Below are 21,358 nucleotides of genomic sequence, written 5' to 3'. Positions count from 1 at the left end.
CAGAGTCAGAACACACCTCACACACTCCTGTTAGTAATAATAATAATAATAATAATAATAATAATAATAATAATACTAATGTTGTTGTTGTCAGTGATCGGAATAACAGCATCACTAACGGCGCTACTTTTTTCAGTAACAGGTAATTCAAAAAGTTACAGTTTTCCCTGTTAAAATGCTCCGTTACTTGACTCAAGAAGTCCCGTCACAAAATAATACACCCGTTAAAGTGTAGCTACGTTATTTACACTTTTTTTTTCAGTCCATCAACTAGTGGGAAAAAAGCCGTTAATCTGGAACTAACCAACTCGTGGAGCCTGTGCGGAGGGATACTGTGAGTGAGTTGGTTAGTTGCAGATAAACAGGAGGTTATCTGACAAAAATCTGAGATATTTGAGCATTTTATTCAAAAAAGTAACGCAATAGTTACTTTTCCTGGTAATTAGTTACTTTTATAATGTAGTAATTCAGTTACTAACTCAGTTACTTTTTGGGAAAAGTAACAAGTGATAGATAGATAGATAGATAGATAGATAGATAGATAGATAGATAGATAGATAGATAGATAGATAGATAGATAGATAGATAGATAGATAGATAGATAGATAGATAGATAGATAGATTTACAGACTTTAGGTCCGGTTAAGAACAAATACAAAAAGACAGAGAAGGAAAAAACTAAAAAAAAGCAAAACAAACAAAAAAAGTAAGTATTAGTAATAGTAACTATTACTAATTACATTTTTAAAGTAACGTGCCCAACATTGGTTGTTTTTTATACATTAGTTTTAATCTGGTTTGAATGAAGTGAAGCTTCCAGGATTTTCACAATAAAAGCCTGTGAGTAGGACTGCACAACATGCACAAAGAAAAAATCATATTTTGAGTTCAGTTTTCCGACTCTCTGGTCTCTGTGTGTGTTGATCTCTACGTTCTCACCTGAGCCCATGACGGCACAGATGAGGATCATGGAGTTGTACTTGATCTCTGGAGCGCTCCTCTCGTCAGACAGCAGCTTGTGAAGCACCGACACCAGGCTGGCTCCCACAAAGTCCTTCTCTGCTGCAACTGACACCACAGAGAGAGAGAGAAGGGGAGAGAGGGGGGGAGGAAAGAGAGGGAGGAAAAGAAAAGAGAGAGAGGGAGAGAGAGTTAGAGTCAGGCGTTCCCACAGAGGAGGACGTTGTTTATCAATACTGATCAATACCACAGACAGAGAGCTGACTCTCACCCAGGTCCAGTGCTGCTATGAGGCCTAAAGCCACCAGCGCTTCGTTCTGCATGATCATATGCTCGCTGGTTGCCATGGTGACTAAGTGCTTGACCCCTCCCCCCTGGATGACGGTTCTGACGACTTCCTGGAAAACAGAAAAAAACAAAACAAAAAGACAAAAACAAACGATGACGTCAAAGAGAGATAAATACGTGTGATTCATCATGACTCGATTCGTTGCCTCAGATGTTGTTTTTAATGAATGCCAAAGCAGTGGTGCATTATGGGATGACCTTCTTTATCAGTGAGGTCATGGGATGTGTGAGCTCTGACCTTGGACTTGCTGTGTCTGATGAGCGCCGACAGGAGCCGGTTGGACTCTCCCATCACTCCTGCGTGATCTTTGGCTTCACACCACTCCACTAGTCTCTCCACCAGCTTCCCATTGGTCCCCAGCTGGTCCGCAGCTTCAGCTGAACACACACACACAGGATTACCACCTCTATTCTATTTCTTTTTTTCCCCATTTCATTTTTTTATTTTGTTCCAGCCGAGGTTATTTGACGACTTTTCCCAATAAACAGACAACACAACATTTCTTATTCCCTGGTTGGAAAGGAGCAGGGAGGGGATACATCCCATATTGCCTGCCCCTCACTCAATGTATAATTATTCTAAAATAATCTGTCAGTCCCTGAGCAACAGTCTTACAATAAAGTAAAGAAAACTAACAAAAACATAACAAAGATTCAATCTGACATTTAAATGTATATACAGCGGGGAAAATAAGTATTGAACACGTCAATAGACTTGCATGGTGAGCATGTAGAGAGGCCATGGCGGTTAATGCATTATTCATTGTTTTTTATATATATAATTTATTACACATTACTTAATTTATGGACATAAATGTTTCGATTTCTTTGTATGTGTGCATTACTTGGGCTGTTGCTGACATCTGGTGAAGATGTCATGTGAATAGCTCTGTTAGAAATACATTTTCAGAGAAAAATGTTGACGCGTTCATTCAATACTTATTTTCCTTGCTGTATCTATTCTTTCTAATATTTCTGGTGCTGATATTATAGAAGTGGTTTGATTTCTACCTTGTGTGTCGATGAGCATCCGTAATGTTCCCAGGAGTTTGAACTGGACTGGAGGCATCTCTGACTGCAGGAACTTGAGGACCACGTCCGCTACGCCGGCCGACAGCATCTTAGACTTATTCACCACTGGAGGAGGGAGGAGAGGAACAAAAAGAGACTTTATTTAATGATGGGAAATAAACACGGTAATCAGTAATCCCGAGTATCGTATTGATTACTCCTTACTGAAAAAAGTAACGCAGTTATTTTATAGCGTTGTTATTCCCATCCCTAGGTCAGAGTGACCTTGACCTTTAGCCTTCATCTGCCGAATCCTTGTGAATGTTTTCTACCAGATAGTAGGGAGGTTAAGCCCAAAAATTAGGCCTTTGACTTCAAGTCATGATGCAAAGGTCCCCTTTGGCATGGAAGTACCTTAGGGTCATACAAATAAATCTATCCAAAGACACAAGTGAGATCACACTTTGTATCCGAAATAAACATGTTTTTAAAATGCCTTTTTTTAATTGAGAAAACACATGTTAAAAGCACATTCCATTTAGAATGTCCATATAAACTCAGGCAGATGCCCTGATGCCTTCAGCTCCTGGATGTGATCTACAGCTTCTATGACAACATGAAGCTGCTTGTGTGACAGGATATTGGGTTTTATTAATGTAAAAACATTACTGATACTGATTTGTTGAACATCAGACGGAGTGCAACAAATATAGCCTACAAGTAGTTAAATAATCAGATGTAATTCATATCACAGTGGTGGCAGGAAAGACCAATTAGCCAAATATTGTGTTGGTCAAAATATAGGCCTACCTATAACTAGTTACTGCTTGTGTATGTTGATTTAAAAAAAGTTGAATTTACATGTATGACCCATTCTGGGTCATATTATACATCAACTTAAGGTCAAAGGAAAAATGATTTTACTGTTCTCAAATGTAAAAATGGGTCACATTGGACCCTGTACATTATTTAAGGCTTATATAACCTGACACTGAATACAGTTTACATTGTGCTCCTAAAGTAAACTAACAATTTTTAGTGTAGAGCACCCTTAATAAGCAATGTTCAGCTTTTATGTACATATAGGGAAGTTTAGGTTTGCAGCTCTCACATAAAGCATATGATTAGGACTGACTTATTTCACCAGCGCAGTATAGCTGGCTAAGATCCTCTCTTAGAGTAATGCTGAGAAACTGGTAAGCTTTATTTTGGTAGATTTTTACTTTTGTGAATGCTTGTTAATGCTCATCTTATCAATCTCATGATGTTACAGTATCTTTATTTCTTATTTCAAATGAGCCATAATGGAATGTCATGACTGGACTTTATGCTTCCTATGTCAGTCCGCCCTACAGATTGAAAGGCATTAGATCCCTGTTCATCATTCATATTGAGAAACAATCCTGAAATATTGCAATCATGTCACAAATAAGCTGTAGATAACATCCAGGAGCTGAAAACATTGTAGTTTATATAGACATTCTAAATGGAATGTGCTTTTAACATGCGTTTTCTCAATTAAAAAAAGGCATTTTAAAAACATGTTTATTTCGGATACAAAGTGTGATCTCACTTGTGTCTTTGGATAGATTTATTTGTATGACCCTAAGGTACTTCCATGCCAAAGGGGACCTTTGCATCATGACTTGAAGTCAAAAGTTGCTTAACCTCCCTACTAAGATCTAAATAAGTTAAAGTCCCCATAAAGAGGCTTTTAAAAATATGTAAAAATGCTCTGCTATGACTATTTTTTTATTAAAATTGCTTTCCCACATAAAAGTTGTTTAAAAAACTCTCAAAAGAGGCTAAAAACACATCTGTTATTTCTCCCTCATTGAAAAATCCAGATTCTATGAATATTCATGAGCATGCAAATGCCTCATGATTTGGGTGCTGAAAAACTGAATCCAACTTTTTCCAGACTCTGGCTTTGAAACTGCATTTTCAAATCTAAAACGCTCAGTTATGGCGTGCATTAGCGACTTCGCTGCTGGAATGTCTTGTAGCAGAACCCAAACACTACACTGACATCTTAACTCATTGAGTGCCAACCACGTAATTTCTCGTTTTTCGTTCCCATGCGTTGAGTGCCAAAAACAAAATTTTACGTTTTTTTAAATTATGAAAATAGACACTTTAACACACCTTATGTGTAAATTTGGGGACTCTACGACGAGCAGAACTGAAATAGATGACGATCAAAAACTCATTACTCTACAAATATCGTCAAAAATGGTCTAAATTGCCGGTACACTTGACTAAAACTTTGGAAAGGAGCGCAGCACTCAATGAGTTAATAATTTCAAAAAGTAAATTTTTGGTTTAGGGGGATTTTAAGTTGAGCCGGGACTGACACTGGTTCCTTCAGGTTGATTTATTGATACAGACTGAGGAGCTGCCGATTGGTCCGGTCTTAATTACTGGGAACAGAGTGGAAAGTCGAAAGATCCAGGTGTGAGAGTGTGTGTTACTGACCAGGTATGGCCAGGTTGCGCAGGGCGCTGAGGGCTGCGTGCTGCACGGTGACGTTTCCTTCCTCCACGTGTCGATCCAGCAGCTCCAGGAGCTTCTGCACGATGCCGGTGTCGACCATGTGGATGCAGTTCCCATCTACACACACACACACACACACAACAGAGAGGGAGGGAGGTGGTTAAACGTGAGAGGAGTGCGATGGCAGCAGTGCGACTCTGGCAGCTTCATCCTGACTCAGCGTAATGATGAGGTGGACGCTCGCTCACCGTTGCGGGCGAAGTTGGCGATGGCCAGAGCCCCCGCCAGCTGCAGCTGGTGGTTGTGAGACGGGACCCAGGACAGGACGCGCTGGAAGACGCTGCCCTTCCCGCCCTCAAACAGCTTCTGCATGGACTCGTCTGCAGGTTAGAGAGACAGACACAGAGAGACGTAGCTGTTATTTCATCAGTTGCTGCAGTTTGTGGTGTTGTTGTTGTTGTTGTTGTGGGATTAAAACCTGAGGCAGCAGATGGTTTGTTTCTCTGAACCATCTGCGAAAGCTTCGTTGGAAAGTGTTGGGAAAAGGGAGGGCACTCGAAAACAAAACAACACATAAGTGAGTCCAGGAATATTTCAAACCAGTGTGGATGGATGGACACGGCTGCTGCTTTTATAATAAGCCTTTATATTATTGTTTTTTCTGTCAGTCGTGGAGAAATAAAGAAAATAGTTTGTTATTTTTGTTTTCTCACATTTTCTCCAACTCGGTTTCTGATTAAAACGTTTTCCCTACACAGACGTTCACCTGCATCTCCATCTTTTTCTGCTGTTACAGATTATATCAGAGGATTTATGCGTTTAAATAATCTGTACAATCTGTACAACACAGCAGAGGATTTAAGATTAGACAACATGACTACAAATTAAAGGGGTAGTTCAACAACATTTTGGCAAATTGGCATAATCGCTATAGTCATAGCAGTAGGTTAGTTACCTTTAATTGTCGGTGCAAGCTATTTTTAGAACGGCGGAGCAGAGCTGCGAGCTGCTCAGAGCTACGCTACGGAGGCTAATGGGATTTCTTGGTTTCCCTCATCAAACTCATCAAATACACAATCCAACAACTCCAAAACGCTCTGGTGGACAAGTTGTGACCTGCACATTCACCACAATATGAGATAATAACAGAACGTTACCAGACAGAGTTGTTTTAGAGGTAAATGCAGAGACTGCTTGCTGAAAAACTACCCCCTGACAGGAACGCGCATCAGCGGTTTGGCATGAATTTACCTCTAAAACAACTCTGTCTGGTAACGTTCTGTTATTATCTCATAGCGTGGTGAATGTGCAGGTCACAACTTGTCCACCAGAGCGTTGTGGAGTTGTTGGATTGTGTATTTGATGAGTTTGATGAGGGAAACCAACCAACCATTAGCCTCTGTAGCGTAGCTCCGAGCAGCTCGCGGCTCTGCTCCCCCGTTCTAAAAATAGCTTGCACCGACAATTAAAGGTAACAAACCTACTGCTATGACTATAGGGATTATTGCAATGGGCCAATTTGCCAAAATGTTGAACTATCCCTTTAAATGACGCACCAGAGGAGCAGGTCGAGCGACCGTAGAGCCTGTGAGCCGATGGTTTTTAGTCCATTATGCACGTATGTATATTTATAACACCGGTCTGTTCTGCTGTGATAAAATATTTACACGCAGGTTGAATTATTCACCAGGCGCCGGCGCCGGACAGACGAGAGAGTGAGGAGAGCGTTTTATATTTATGGTGCTTTTTACATGTGGAGGTGAAAATCTTTATCCGCTAATGAAGTCAGTGAAGGATCATCCCCCTCCTCCTCCTCCTCCTCCTCCTCCTCGTCCCCTCGTGGCCTTGTACCGTCTTGCTGAAGCGTCTGTGCTGCGACGGCAACGACAGGAGGAGAAAGTGTGAATTTTAATGACGGTTACATAAGATTCCTGTTCAATCCAGAGGAATCAGAAGGAACCTGAATCTGTTTTTTTTTTGTTTTTTTCTCTCTCTCCGTTGTGCACCATGTGGTGGACCGAGGCTGGACACACAATCCTCCTCGCTGTCGTCACATCCAACGAATGTAAAACTTAAATACAGTATATAATATATACATTTAGAATGCTGACTATTTTTTAGAATGGGACCTCACATATTCTATGCATCAGTGGTTGCATATGTGTATGTGTATGGCCATGTGTAGGTATATATGTGTATACATCCTCTTATTTCCTTCACTTATTCTTTTATTATTGTTATTTTCTTCATTTTCTTTTCTTTATGGTAACACTTTATAATAAGTACACACTATTAAGCATTAATAAATACTGATATTCTTCATTCATAATGCATGAATACTCATTAGTATGTAGTTTATAAATACAGTTAGTGCTGATCAATGATGAGTAAAACATTAACTGTATTTATAAACTAGATACTACTGAGTATTCATGCGTTATAAATGAAGACTTCGGTATTTATTAATGCTTAATAATGTGTACTTATTATAAAGTGTTACCTTTTTTATTTATTATGCTTTCCCTTTTATTTACATCATTATTATAGAAATAGAAATCCAAATAGAAAATGGAAATGCCCTTTTAAAAGAATGATTAAAAGTTGTATTTTCTAATTCAGTTTTTTTAAATGTGGTTATTCATTTGGGAATTCAATAGTGTATTTTCTAAATGGTGTTTTAAATGACTGTTTTAAAGTTGCTTTTTCAAATCCTTTTTGAAATTCCTCTTTTTACCTGTGGTCCTCCATATTATTATTGCTGTTTCTTACCTGTACCTGTACCTAACAAAATGTGCACTAAATAAACGATAGTTAAACTAAAAACAAAAACAGTCAACATCAGCTCCAGATGTTTGTGTGTTTTACCTCCCAGCAGCAGCAGGACCATGAGGTCGGAGGCCGTCTTCAGCTGGGCGACGTCCTCCTCCCGCTCTCCGTCCACGGTCTGAGCCACCACGTCCAGCAGACACTCCACCAGCCCCGCCTCCACCAGCTGCAGCTTTATCACATCTGGCAGAGCAGAGAGAGAGAGGAAGGAGAGAGGAAGGAGAGAGGGGGAGGAGGGGGTTGACACATTCAGAGAGGAAGAGTAGAGCGGGCAGCGACGTCTGAGTCTGAGAGTCCTGCTGCTGCAACATCATCACGATCATACGACTCCGTTAGGACACAGATGGATACAGTGCTAACAGTGATAACAGTGCTATTAGTGCAATGTTGGTTGGTTATTTAGTTCAGCTTTGTTTTATTGTATTTTGTTCAGCTTTTTTATTTTATTTAGTGATGCATGTAGTAAAAAAAATTAATTACTTGAGATTCTGTCTGCATTTTATTTGAACTTTTATGTGCTATTGTATAGTACAGTGGCCTAAGCACTTTCTTTTTTAATTATTTCTGTAAATTAAGTGAGCTATTATTTTTGCTTTGCTTTTCTCTCTTCTTTTTTTTTTTTTTTTTTTTAGGCATCTGGAGGTTTTGCTCCAACAGTATTTTGTTGTAAATGCACAATGATAAAGATATTAAGGTAGTAAATTCTAGTTTAGAAATAGTGCTGCTGTTACACAGTTTGTCCACTAGAGGACACTGATGAATAGATTTTAACTGTAAAATGTCTCTGCTTCGTATTTACCTTAGTCACATATCTGGAACTGAATCATGTTAAAATTAAAAGTTATTGTTAAATGTGACAATTTAATGGCATCAGAAACCAAGAATCTGATGATTCCGTTTTTATAAGATGTTTAGTTTAGTTCATTTATTTGTTTCATTCATTATAAAAAAGAAAATAAAAACAGTTCAATAAAATAAAAAAAATGCAACTTCTGAATGAAAGGGGGCAGAAAAAAGCAAACGCATGTTGTCTACACTTTTCAAAAAAATAGATAATGTTTGTATCAAAACAAAAAAGAAGAAAAAGAGAGAGAGTCATGAGATGGAAAGAGTCGGTTCTCTGCTGAGATTGAGAAATTATTCATGTAGCAGGATGGTCAGAGTGGAGCGTGTACAGCAGAGGGTTTGTGGTGAGTGTCTGCACAGTCGCTGCTTAAAATCACATTCACTGTTTGCTTGTTTTTCTTTCTTCAACAAAAAAGGTTGATTATCCAAGTCCAGTTTGTCTCGTATAAAATTAGTAATACGGACTTTAATATTCTGGCATTGTCTCTTTTACTTTTGCACATGTTTTGTTTGGTACGATGCAGTTTTTGGGACAAAAAGATACTTATTTGTAGTCATTAGAGGCTGACGTCAATGTAAGAGCACATATTGTTGCACTTAGAAGGTAGATAAAGATTATTTATGTAGAGATATAAAAAATATATATATATATCTAGAGAGAGAGTGAGAGCTCAAAAAACGTCACTACCAAGTGTTCAGGAATTTTTCTTTTTATATAATTCTGTATCCGCTCTTACGTAAAGACATAATCCTTGTCTCTGCTATTACGCCTTGGACGTTTTCAGATGATAACGGTTCAATTGTTGTAATTCTCTCTCAATAATTATTGAGAGAGAGAGAGAGAGACGCAGAGAGAAAGAGAGAGAAAGAGAGAGAAAGAGAGAGAGAGAGAGAGGGAGAGGTTTTTCTCTAGAGTGGAGTTAAGTAGGACGTTGTCCTGGAGACTGACAATGTGGGAGCAGCCAGCGAGCCGGGAACGGTGATAACAACAACAGTCGGTAAAGATGCTCTCTCTGTTGCTAAACACCTAAAAACACACAAACAGGCAGACACACACACACACACACACACACACGTACTGATGACATGTTTAACAAAAAGAGCAGCTGAGCGAACGCAGGAGCTTCTCCGCCATGACTGTGCAGTTCACAGCTGAGCCTGGAAACCGTGACTCACGCCGAGCAGATAAACGGCTCCACAGGACGACCTCATTCTCTTATCGTCTGAAGGAAACATAAAGTGGCAGCGACAGCCTTTTTTTTCCTATTATTATCATTATTATTATTATTATTTTAGAGCTTTGTGACGACATTTACCATTTTCTGCGAGCGGAGCCAGCACCTCGAAGATCATCTCCTTCTTCTCGTGCTCAGTCTGCTTCTGGAAGAGACGAACCAGCTCCTCGGCGATGTTGGTGGAGGCAAACTGCTCTTTGCTGGACTCTGGGAATAAAAAAAACACACACACACACACACAGAGGAAGACGAGGAGGATTAGCACCACAGGCCTGTCAGACGCATCGTCTTAGATACAGTTCGCCTGCTCTGCTCTCTTGTTTCATCCAAGACCAATAATGTGAATTAACACTCAGGTTAATGAGTTCGTTCTCTGCAGATCAGCCAAAATCCTTTTAATGTATTCACTTTTTTTTTTAGTCTAGAAAGGAGAAGAGAGAAGAAAAATGGTGCCTATTTCTATTCTGTGTGGCTCTCTGGAGGTCTGGGTGATCACCTGGGTTTATACTTGATCCAAAGAGTTCATCATAATCCTGCTATAAAGACTGGATTGTTGTTTTTGTTTTTTTTTAGATTTATGGTACTATGTCAGATTTCAGATGATAAAGACACTGTAAGCCGTGGTGCACAGCTCTGGGTCTGCCTTTAGTCTGTTTCAGTGTTATTTATGGCTGCACAGTGACATCATTGTATTTTTTCTACAATATATATTGTTGATGGTGAGTTATAGACTCATTTATTGTCATTTCTCAAGCACATGTATGAAACAAAATAGTATTTCTCTTAAACGAACAAAGTGCAGTGCAGAAACAATAAAGTTAATAAAAGCAAACCTTCAAATAATTAAATATCCAGCCATACAACCATAATAAGATATGTCAAAAATATTATAACATAGGGCTGGGACGATATGCTTTTCTCCCGATTCGATTCTTCTACGATTTTTTGGATGGCGATTCGATTTAAATTGCGATTCTACGGTATTGCCAATTTTCTCGATTTTTAGTCTGCATTTTTAACATTTATCTGCACACAAATACTGTAGGAGCCTATAAATGAACATACTTCATTATAAAGTGAACTTAAACCCTTTTCAAAACCTGGACTCTCTGTATGTAAAAAAGGCTAACAAATGCACATTGCACAATATTAAAAAATATATATATATAAAAACATCAACAACAAAAAATCGATTTTTGAAAAAAAAAAAAAAATCCGTTAAAAATCGTCAAAAAAGATATTGCGATATTTATGTGAATGGATTTTTTCTCCCACCCCTATTATATAAAATTATATAAAAACAGATGAACATGACCGACCGTGTCCAAAAACATCACTTTTTGTAAAAACTAGAAAGTGTTGTGTCATAATGAAAGCAGAACATATTGGTTACACATCTCTTCAATGATCCCGATCCAACACAATCACAATCTGCTGCAGTATATGTTGAAAAATATCTACAAGCACTCAATCAGAAAGTTTTCAGACCCCTTCGTTTTGTTTCATACCATAAATGCCCAAATTAAAATTGATTGATTCAAAAAGTCAAACTGAAATATCTTAATCTTCTCAATGACTGTAGTATTCAGACACTTGACTCCGGTCTTAGTTGAAGAACCTGTGACAGATCACGGCCTCCAGTCTTTGTTGGATCTGTCGCCATAAGCTCTGCACATCTGGATCTGGGGATTTTCTCCGACTCCTCTCTACAGATCCTCTCAGGCTTCGTCGGATGTTGTTGGATGGGAACCGTCAGGGGAGGAGGCGCCAAAGATTATTCAACTGAGCGCCGCTGAATAAAGCGTCTGAATACTTATGTCACTGTGATATTTCAGTTCCTGCTTTTCCAATAGGTTTATAAATTCAAATTTGTGCTCTTCATTATGAGCTACTGAGCGTTGTGTGAGAGTGAGTTTATTTCTCTGGCTACACAACAACAACAGTGTTTTTTTTAGATTCACTCACCGAGTTCGGCCAAATTCCCAAAGGCAATTAGACACATCTCTGTCAGGGCTGTGTTGTGGGAATGGATGCCTAGCAGCTTCACCAGTGTGGGAATCACACCCATACTGATCAGCTGGGCTTGTAAGGAATCTGCAATAAACAACAGACACAGAGACACAGAGAGAGAGAGAGAGGCAGTGGATCTGTTGTTCTGAAACACGACAGAGAGCTGAGGAGATCATTTGTATAAATATGGTTTTAAACGCTTAAAGGGATAGTTCACCCAAAATTCAAATTTCACCCATTATCTACTCACACTCATGTCGACTAAGGGCTGGGAGAAGTTTCAGAGTCCTCCGTGCTTTCTCGGAGTTACGCAGCAGTATTTGTCCATATAATGGTTGTGAATGGTGCTCACTTTTCTTCGTCCAAAAAGACACACCAAAAAACATCCAAATACCTCCATACTGCTCGTCTGTAATGTCCCTCTTGTATTGAAGCCCCGACATGAAAAATTGTTCCGAAAAAAATTAAATAAGTCTATATTTTAAGCTTGTTTGTAGCGGAAGCTCCCAGTGTCTCAGTTCACTGCTCTTTCTGTGTCAGTGCAAATCGCGCCGGCGGAACAGTTTCTCATGTTGGGGCTTCAATACAAGAGGGACATTACAGACGAGCAGCATGGAGGTATTTGGATGTTTTTTGGTGTGTCTTTTTGGACGAAGAAAAGTGAGCTCCATTCACATCCATTATATGGACAAATACTGCTGTGCGGACCCCCCCGTAACTCAGAGAAGGCACGGAGGACTCTGAAACTTCTCCCAGCCCTTAGTCGACATGAGGGTGAGTAGATATTATGAGAAATGAAATTTGAATTTTGGGTGAACTATCCCGTTAAGCTTTCAAACACTGTGCTGTTTCTATGGGCAGCTCATGAGACCGTTATGGGGTTATATGGGGACGCCTTTAGAGGAACTCAGTCGTTACATCAGATTCATTAAAAGTGAAACTAAGTCACTTTAGAAAGAAGGAATAAACGTTCCTTCTCTTTTTATTTTTTTTAAAGTGAAAACAGAAATTTGTATGAAGCAAAACAAACCTTCATTTAAGTTACAGTACATTTTTATATTCAACAATTATCCCCCTGATTACCATATAAGGCCACATTACACAGGCTAATGTTACTGTTGTGCAGTCGCACTGTAATAAAGTCACAACCAAACCCATTCCTGCCTTACAATTAGCATAAAGCTCCCGAAACCCAAAAAGGAAAAACGTGCAGATTGGAAGTGGTAGAGATATTAGAAGCACCTGAAGAGCAAAAAAAGAAAGTGTTTAGATTTATTCGTTCGAACCAAACAGAATAAATGTATCGATGGAGATTAGAGTGGGTAGATGAGCAGAGAAGAAGACAGTGAGAAAAGTGTCTCAATGACGACATCAATGACTCAGTGGCTCCACCAGAGAAACCACGACCAGTGTGAACGTAACAGCAGGTAAATGAGGTAAAAGTGGATTTAAATGCAAAATTATCATTAAGCAATTTACAATTCAAACACCAACAAAATACATGTGTTTTGTTAATCAATCCCATTGTCGTATTCTGTATTTTTTTACTAACCGTTACAACTGTTTATTGATCTAAGGGCCGTGGGCTTTTGATGCAATGTTAATTGTATTGAGTTACGTATAACCAAAGGGCAAGAATATGAAAAAAAAAACACCAAAATGAGAGAAAAGCCACTTATCAACTCAACTATAGTCTCATCTACAGTCTTTGCAATATTTGCAGCGAGATACAGCAGCTAAACCGTCTAATGTTTCCAAGAACGTTCATCGACCTGGACGACCATTAAAACCCATAATTGGAGGTTTGTTAACCCAGAGAGAAAAAGGCTGATCCATAATCTTAACAACACTTTTTTTCCAATACCAATTTGATCAAATCTGTTGCAATAAAAAGAAAATTGCACACATGAAAGTGCAAATCTTAGTTTTACCTTTAAGATCGGTCCCTTTACAGACTCCAACAAGGTTCATGCAACAAAATAGCCGATCCCCAGCGTTATTAGATCTTAGTCGAAGTATGCCAGATATTGATTGGCTCACTGAGATTGATTTACTAATGGAAAGACATCCATCCTCGATAGTATCAAATCAATACAGTTCATAAAAGTATCAATAGCCAATCCCACAGTGTGGATGCTTCCTGTACCAATGATGGAAATATGTTTAGAGCTAACATTTACATTTAAGTAAACATTATTTGAGTACTGTCATATCTTGAATATCTTAAATTAGGTTACGTCCTTGTCTTTGAGAGACTCTTTTTATCTGATGCAGCTGATGTGTTAGTAAAGGGCTGAGTAGTGAAGGGTTGGCAGCTGTCTCAATATTAACTCCATATGAGGACTCCAGCTAGATGCTGAGAGCTGCAGAAAGCTGCTAAAAGCTTCAAAAACTCATCCACTCTGTTAGTGCAACCCCCAGAAACCTCCCGTCACCCAGCCAAACAGATCCAAACATGATCGGGTGCCAAAAGACACTTTGGCAGGAGCCGCGAGTCCGGTCAGATCACATACTGGGCTGCTGCCGACAAGCCTCGTTATCACAAAGACACAAACTGCAGGACTGTACTGCAGGAAAAGACGCACAAGGAAACAGTGGAAGGTAGATTTATCATGGTAAATGACAGGTGAGTCAAGTGCTAGTAAATCATGAAGATAGAGACACGTAGAAGAAGAAGAAGCATGAGCTGTATGTGAACTCTCAGCTGATCTGTTTTTTATTAAAATTAATGTCGGTATTTTATGTCGAAAATCAGTGGAAAGTACTTAATAGATCACTCGATGTGTTTCTAAAATATTTTTATGCAACTTAACAGACGGGTTCATTGATACTATCTTTCCTTCAGTCACTTTATTTCAAAGGGCCACATACAAAATGTATGTGTGGAGCAAAGGATGTGATTGGCCTAGCTTAGCATAAGCTAAGGGGGAAACACCTAACCTAGCCAAATCCATGGTTCATAAACATACCGACCGATGTCTCCAAGGCTAATTAACAACTAGCAAATTGTGTGAGGTTGCACGTAATAAATGCAAACGTCAGACATGTTAAGCAAATAAATAATAAACACCATCACCATCTTAATTTAGCATGTTAGCATCCCAACATTTGCTAATCACCATGAAACTCAAAGTATAGCCGAGGCTAATTTTGGCGATTATAAGTGGGAAAAACCAATTATAGTACAACTTTTTTGTTGTTTTCATTGACACTTTGTCATTGGATGAAAATTCAAGATCAATATTCAACAGTTCATCCTCAGGAGAACATGAATCTATGTCAAATTTAAAAAGTGACACATGTACATCGAGATATTTCACCCAAAACTTCAAGGGTCAACCCAATGGCGGCAAAATAGCAAAAGTCAAGAGTTCGCCAAGATCATTGGGATACATCATCTGGGAACCATGAACGTCTGTGCCAATCACTTTGCGGGACAGAGATTTTACAGGATAGGCAACTTGGAGCTCAATTCACCATCTGAGGACCCCGAATGTCTACAATCAACAAGTTGTCAGAATACTTAAGTCTGTACTAACTAATCTCAAGAGCCAACTGTACCATCTCTGGAACCAATGGTACCACCTCTAGAAGCTACAAAAGGATGGAGGGGAGCTAGCTAATGAGTATGTCCTACTGTATCTGATGGATCTATGAACGAAGCAGACTTACAGAGGGGATGGTGGTAGAGGGTGGAAAGGCACTACTACAATTACCTCAGAGGTGAAGTTGAAAAAGCAACAGAGAGCATGGTGGAAAGATCAGGAGAAAGGTCAGTCCAGACTAGAAAAGCACAGAATCCTCTGGTTCAGTTCAACCCTACCGTCTGTGTATAAGAAAGAGAACATTCGCTGATTAATTGAGATTAGTTAACAGTTGTTCTTGGGGGGAAGATGGTCATTACCATTATCATTGCTATAGTTCATCAGCATGCCACAAAAGACAGTCAAGAGCTTCTCATTTTCCGGCTCAGTATTTTGGTAGAGGGATTTAATGTGTTCAGCTACTATCTGAGCCCCTCCTGCCAGGTCAACTGCACTCCTGCCCTCATCTGCAAAACAAAGAGGCCAGGACACAAATCAACCACAAAGCAAAGTAGAAAAGTAAAAGAAAAAATAACCACAAGTTGAAAATACATATGTAAGCAATGCTAAGTAAGCAGGATAAAACATATAAATCAATACAAACTAAGGCTGTAAAATGTAGAAAGGAAAGAATTATGACCACGGCTTCCTGGCATGAAGCAAATCCAAGTCGACGTTCTGACCTTGGTGAATAAGGGTTCACGTTACGCTCACCTTTCATTTGATAAAAGGCTTTTCATTATTCAGATCCAAACAAGAACCTGGAGTTGGATTTCTTTAATGCCAGTTGTCATTGGTGGCCATAATTCTTCCCTTATAAAAAACGTCTTTCCAGAGTGTGCAACAGAACAAAGCTGAAGCTCTACCTACACAGTTAATACCATTACTTTGATAGAGCCAAGAATACAAGCTCACAATCAGCAAAAGAAAAATGTAAATCAAAAGGAACTGCAGTCTTTAAAGAATGTGAAAAGAAGCTTGAGTAAACCGTCGATTGACAGTTGACATGTTTGGCATTATCAAGCCTTTTTAGTGTGTTTAGGGTGCCCGCCCATTTCCAGATGGTAGTCCTTTGAAGGCCAAGACTCTTTACCCTCAAAATTATTACTCCTCACAAGTTCCATCATCGCTGTTGCTCATTTGTTTCTTTGGAGAAACAATAAATTCACATTAGCGATAACTGTGTCTCTAGGAGGAGGAAGAGGAGGAGGCCGGGCTTTGTCTGGGAGAATGGCTGCCAAAGGAAGCGTTGCATGAGTCAGTCCTCTCAGTAGCAGTGCATCTGCTACTCTCAGTCGCTCGTGGCAGCAAGCCTTCACTCTCGACAACAAGGAAATGTCATGTACATAATATTCTGCTTTGTACATGCGAGGCTGCTGAGTCAACTACTCAAGCACCGGCCGTTCTGGAGTCCATTGGGGGGTGGTTGGGGAGGTTTGCTACCGAGATGTCATCACAATTCGTCCCATTTGTTTTTTTTTTAGGGGGCAGGAAAGCCATATTTTGGGATGACCTGGGAGTAAATTTCGTAAGCCCACATGGGGCCGCCCTTCCTTACAGCCTGGGGCCCTGAACAGTTGTCCATCTTGCCTGTTCACAAGCTGCGTCTCTGATAAAGAGGCAGCTGGCTTTTCTGAGACAATATCAAAGTAGCAGGAACTTGAGTAGAGTGTAGTGAAAATGTATTGCTATGGATAGTGCTAAGCTAACAACAAGGATCTCAAGTATGGCAGGGTTAACTGTGTTTGTCAATGGGAAGTGTTAATGATAATTAATTCAGGCTCAACATCTGTTAGTTGTATGTATGGGATTAAGTCATGGTCAAAAATTACTCATTTCCAGTGCGTCATTCCGAATATCCTCAGAAACAAATGCAACCAGGGATTAATTTTATATAATTTTAATAATATGCCCAAGGTTACTGAACAAAAGAACAAACAGGGGTTGCATAACAGTCAAGTAACAGAAAACACAAAATGTACTCAGACAAAAACACTGGTTCCCTCCACTAATATTTGGTTACAGAGCCTTTGCCAGCAATGACTGCCTGTGTACATATTTTGTAACAATCTAGACAATTCTTGCAGCCAATGGTAGTTTCAGTGTCTTTTCCCACTGCTGTGTTCAAGTTTGTTTTTAGTCTGAACAAAAACTGTCACTTTAGAGAATCTGAAACTTACCTAGACACAATACACAATCACTTTCTTAAACACTGCTCTACTGCATCAGTCAATGATAATTGTTGTGTCTCCAGACGTTGCGAGATTCAGACGGGTTGACCTGACTTTTCTTCAGTTCAGTTGTTTCCCCTTTCACACGGTTCAATAGATGTGTTGTGTCCCCCGAGGATGTGTGCAGAGCCAGCTCCTCGTCGGCCACGCTGCGAGCTCGGGGTTGAATCGTTTTTCAAATGTCACACATGAAACCGACGCTAGATGCCGATAGCCGTTTGGTAGGCCATCGTTCCGTTGGTTTGTTTGGAGCAGAGCAAGGATTCGTGTTATAAGACCACACAGTAGAAGACGGACAAGTGTCATCTGGGTTGTGGACGAACTTGATGTCCCCCTTTTGAAGCAGTTTGAGCATCTTGTGATGAAAAGCCTGACGCATGCGTGGGTGAACTGGTTCTGGCCCGTCGTGGCGAAGGCTTGATGAGAGCGAGCCGAGCATGATGCTGCAGTTTTTCACTCGCACTCAAGTACAAACAGGGAGAAATAAGTTTCCTTTGCAGAGTGTGTGTGGGCTCAGTGTGCTCAAACAAAATGCCTGTTGGATCATCTGACAGCCTGTGACAGCGCGTCTCCGCAGAGGAGGTTCAGCTGCTTCTTCACTCGTCAGTCTCGAACATGGATACGCTCTGTGTAGAATCAATCCAGCTGTCTGGACACACATGATGGTTTTTCACGTTGGCTGTACGCTGATTTCTATATTCCGTGTCCGTTTTCCTGTATCGTACACGTAGCAGCTGCAGTCATTCTGCTGCTCAGACAGGGAGCCGAGCCACTTGAGGTCGTCTGGGCATCTGATCTACTCCAGCTTCATTACTTCACCCTCATTAATTAAGACGCCTAAAAATACATTTAAGTAGAGTTCTCAACGGGGCCTGAGAATTAAAACCTGACCCGGCCCGGCCCACGGGTGTTGAAGCCCAGACCCGACTCACTAGCATTAATTCTGGGCCTGAACTTGGCCCAAAATCAAACAACAATAAAAAAGGAAGCCCAAAGCCCAAAGCCTGACCCGACCCGACTCAACCCAAGTCATTTGTATATATTTTCGGCCCAAACCCGACCTGACCCATGGGTGTTGAAGCCCAGACCCGACTCACTAGCATTGATTATTGTTGCGAACCCGGCCTGAACCCGGCCCAAAATCAAAAAAACAAAATGAAGCATTTCTATATATTTTCAGTCCGAACGAGGCCAAACCCACAGGTGTTAAAGCCCAGACCTGACTCACTAACACTAATTCTCAGCCTGAACCTGGCCTGAAATCGGCCCAAACCCAGCCCAAAATCAAAAAACAAAAAAAAGGAAGCCCGAAGTCCTATATTTTCGTCCCGAACCATAGCACTGATTCTTGTTGCGAACCTGGCCTGAACTCCGCCTGAACCTGGCCCAAAATTTAAAAAAAAAAAAAAAAAAGGACGCCCATGGCCCTGCCCGAGTCATTTTCAGCCCGAACCCGGCACAACCCACCGGCATTGAAGCCCGGACCTGAGTCACTGGCATTAATGCTCAGCCCCAAACCCGGCCTGAACTCGGCCCAACAAATAGAACCGAAAAAAAAAAAAGGAAGCCCAAGGCCTGACCTGACCTGAGTACATACAGTATATTGGCCCGAGCCAGCGCATCTGGTCGGGTTAGTCTGGCCAGTTCGGCCCGTTGAGAACTCCACATTTAAGATTTCAACTTGCTGAGCCATCTGTGACATGAAAATGTTTTCCTCATGTCTATTACATAACTGAGCTGCTTCTGTGTACAGTATTAAATCATGTTGAAGATCTCCTTTCATTCATTCTACTCAAACTACCAAGGCAAATGTCTCACATCTTATCACAAGTGTGTTTCTGTGCGGTATCAAGCAGCTGTTCCTGCGCGCTCTCTCCCAGTGTGTCTGTCATAAAACCACGCCGGCTTTGCCGAGACTTCGCCTTCGCTCGAACAAATGTCACATCCCTACAGATTCCTGCAGACGCCCGGCTTTTTTTTTTCTCTCCTTCTTGACGAGACGAGGAGCTGTGCAGCAGAACAGACAGCTGTGATTAAAGCCTCTAAAGCTCGGGCCTCAGAATCAGGCTTAAACTCCGCCACTCGTCCCCGAGGTCAGCGCTCACACACACTCCGCGGGAACATTCGCTTAATGAAATTTCTTGGAGCAGATGTCTCTAATGTGCTTTGGCGTTTTTCAAACACAGTCACGTTATTGTCAGATATAGTGTCAGCTTAGTTTTAGTGCAGCGCGCTAAAAACAAATTAGATTAATGTGGAACAAGGTCTTGTTGACACCTGAAGGTCCAGAGACCTGCTCCTTTAGTTCAGCCTCAAACACAGAATAACTGAATAATAGATACAGTTCAGGCCAAATACAACATTATTATATTGTTGTATTTTATATTTCAGCTGTTTGTTTTTAATAATACATAATTATACTACTTTATGTAAAGGATTTAAAAATATATTGCCTATAATGTGTTTTTGATATGAAACATATCACATATGGTGGGAAGATGTTGTGGTATCTGATATTACTGAAGCCAAGCCTCAACAAAGTGATTAAATCCCACTTAATTACAGTCAAATTGTTTGTAACTTCAGTCGTACGTGTAATTTTAAATCTGCAAACCAGCTTTTACTTTGAGATGTTTGATCCGACTGAAGTTGTCTGCAGTATCAGCAGTTTTTACAGAATTTTACTTTCAGTTTTTATACACCGAGTGAAATGCTGCAACTCTGCAGTTTTATGCCGCATGAATCAAACGTTGACATTACTTTGGTCAAGTAAAAAAAAAAAAAAAAATCACTCTGAAATCTTGCCGAGGAAAGTTGCTAAAAGTTGAAACCGACAGATTCCTCTGATTGGAAGGTGAAATCATAGTTATAAAGAAGTCATGTACCCTAAAGAGGAAGTTTCTATTTGCTTTAATGTTTCTACATTATAGTGTTTTTAAATGAGTTGATTTTGACACTGCAGCTCTTTGTGTATTTTATTTATGTCGATGTATATTTTCATATAGACTCCATGTAAACAAACTGCAGCAACATGAAGGAGCTGCAGTGTGTTTTATGCGAATGCAGTGAACAGGGTGTGGTTCCTCAGATCTCAACAAGATTTCCCCGGACACACTCCTCTAACCCTGTTAAAGGCTCGTGGAGCTGACACACACACACACACACACACACACACACACACACACAAACACACACACACACACACATGCCCAAAGAGCTGCAGCTCCAAAAAAGTAACATCATTTTTATTACTTTATCTTCTATTAGGTCTGTGAGGGTGATGACAAGGCTCATGAGGGATTCAATGTTCCCTAAGCAAAAAAGCACACTCCTACTTACGGCTGTCATAACAGATGTTGCCAAGAGCTCGGCCGGTCTGCAGTAAAACCTCCTGGTCGGTGGAGTTTAACAGCTGAATTAGAGGAGGGATGAGTCCGGCCTCCACGCAGGGGCTCCGCATGAACTCTACGGAGCAGCAAGGAGATCGGACAGAGCAGTCAGTGTGAGGAATGAAAGAGAAAAGACAGAAATTTTTGTTTTAAATGTAGCAGAAAACACAGTTTTTATTGCAGTTTGCAGCAAATAAAGAAACGTATTCCCTTTAGAAATTTATCACAGGTGAAAAACCAACACTAAATATACATAACAAACTGCCTGTTCAGTCTTTATCGAATTTATTTTTTCAGATTCCAGCGCAGTCTGCGATAAAAGAGCTCATTCAAAAGGATAAAAAGATGGAAAAATTATTAACATGAAGGGAAAAACCAAACCCAGCATTCCTGTATTACAGTTAACAAGGAGAGCACATACTTGA

At 40.2% G+C, this 21,358-nt stretch overlaps 1 protein-coding gene across 2 annotated transcripts in view; it reads right to left on the bottom strand.

The window, feature by feature from the left end:
- rap1gds1 (RAP1, GTP-GDP dissociation stimulator 1) overlaps window positions 1–21,358 on the bottom strand; it is a 34,066-nt gene that overhangs the window by 220 nt on the left and 12,488 nt on the right. The window contains exons 4-14 of one of the 2 annotated variants that reach the window (XM_083992813.1): window positions 20,884–21,009; window positions 15,634–15,780; window positions 11,685–11,813; window positions 9,801–9,926; window positions 7,678–7,821; window positions 5,061–5,192; window positions 4,795–4,929; window positions 2,320–2,445; window positions 1,547–1,686; window positions 1,232–1,358; window positions 940–1,068 (exon numbers count right to left, since the gene is read on the bottom strand). In XM_083992813.1, coding sequence (XP_083848939.1) covers window positions 940–1,068; window positions 1,232–1,358; window positions 1,547–1,686; window positions 2,320–2,445; window positions 4,795–4,929; window positions 5,061–5,192; window positions 7,678–7,821; window positions 9,801–9,926; window positions 11,685–11,813; window positions 15,634–15,780; window positions 20,884–21,009 — 1,461 coding nt within the window. The remainder of the gene's footprint in view (window positions 1–939; window positions 1,069–1,231; window positions 1,359–1,546; window positions 1,687–2,319; window positions 2,446–4,794; window positions 4,930–5,060; window positions 5,193–7,677; window positions 7,822–9,800; window positions 9,927–11,684; window positions 11,814–15,633; window positions 15,781–20,883; window positions 21,010–21,358) is intronic. The other variant, XM_083992814.1, reaches the window with a different exon arrangement.

The sequence above is a fragment of the Trachurus trachurus genome (genome assembly GCF_905171665.1).
Source record: "Trachurus trachurus genome assembly, chromosome: 18".
In the NCBI taxonomy this organism is placed as follows: domain Eukaryota; kingdom Metazoa; phylum Chordata; class Actinopteri; order Carangiformes; family Carangidae; genus Trachurus; species Trachurus trachurus.
This window is presented reverse-complemented; position numbering and strand designations above follow the sequence as displayed.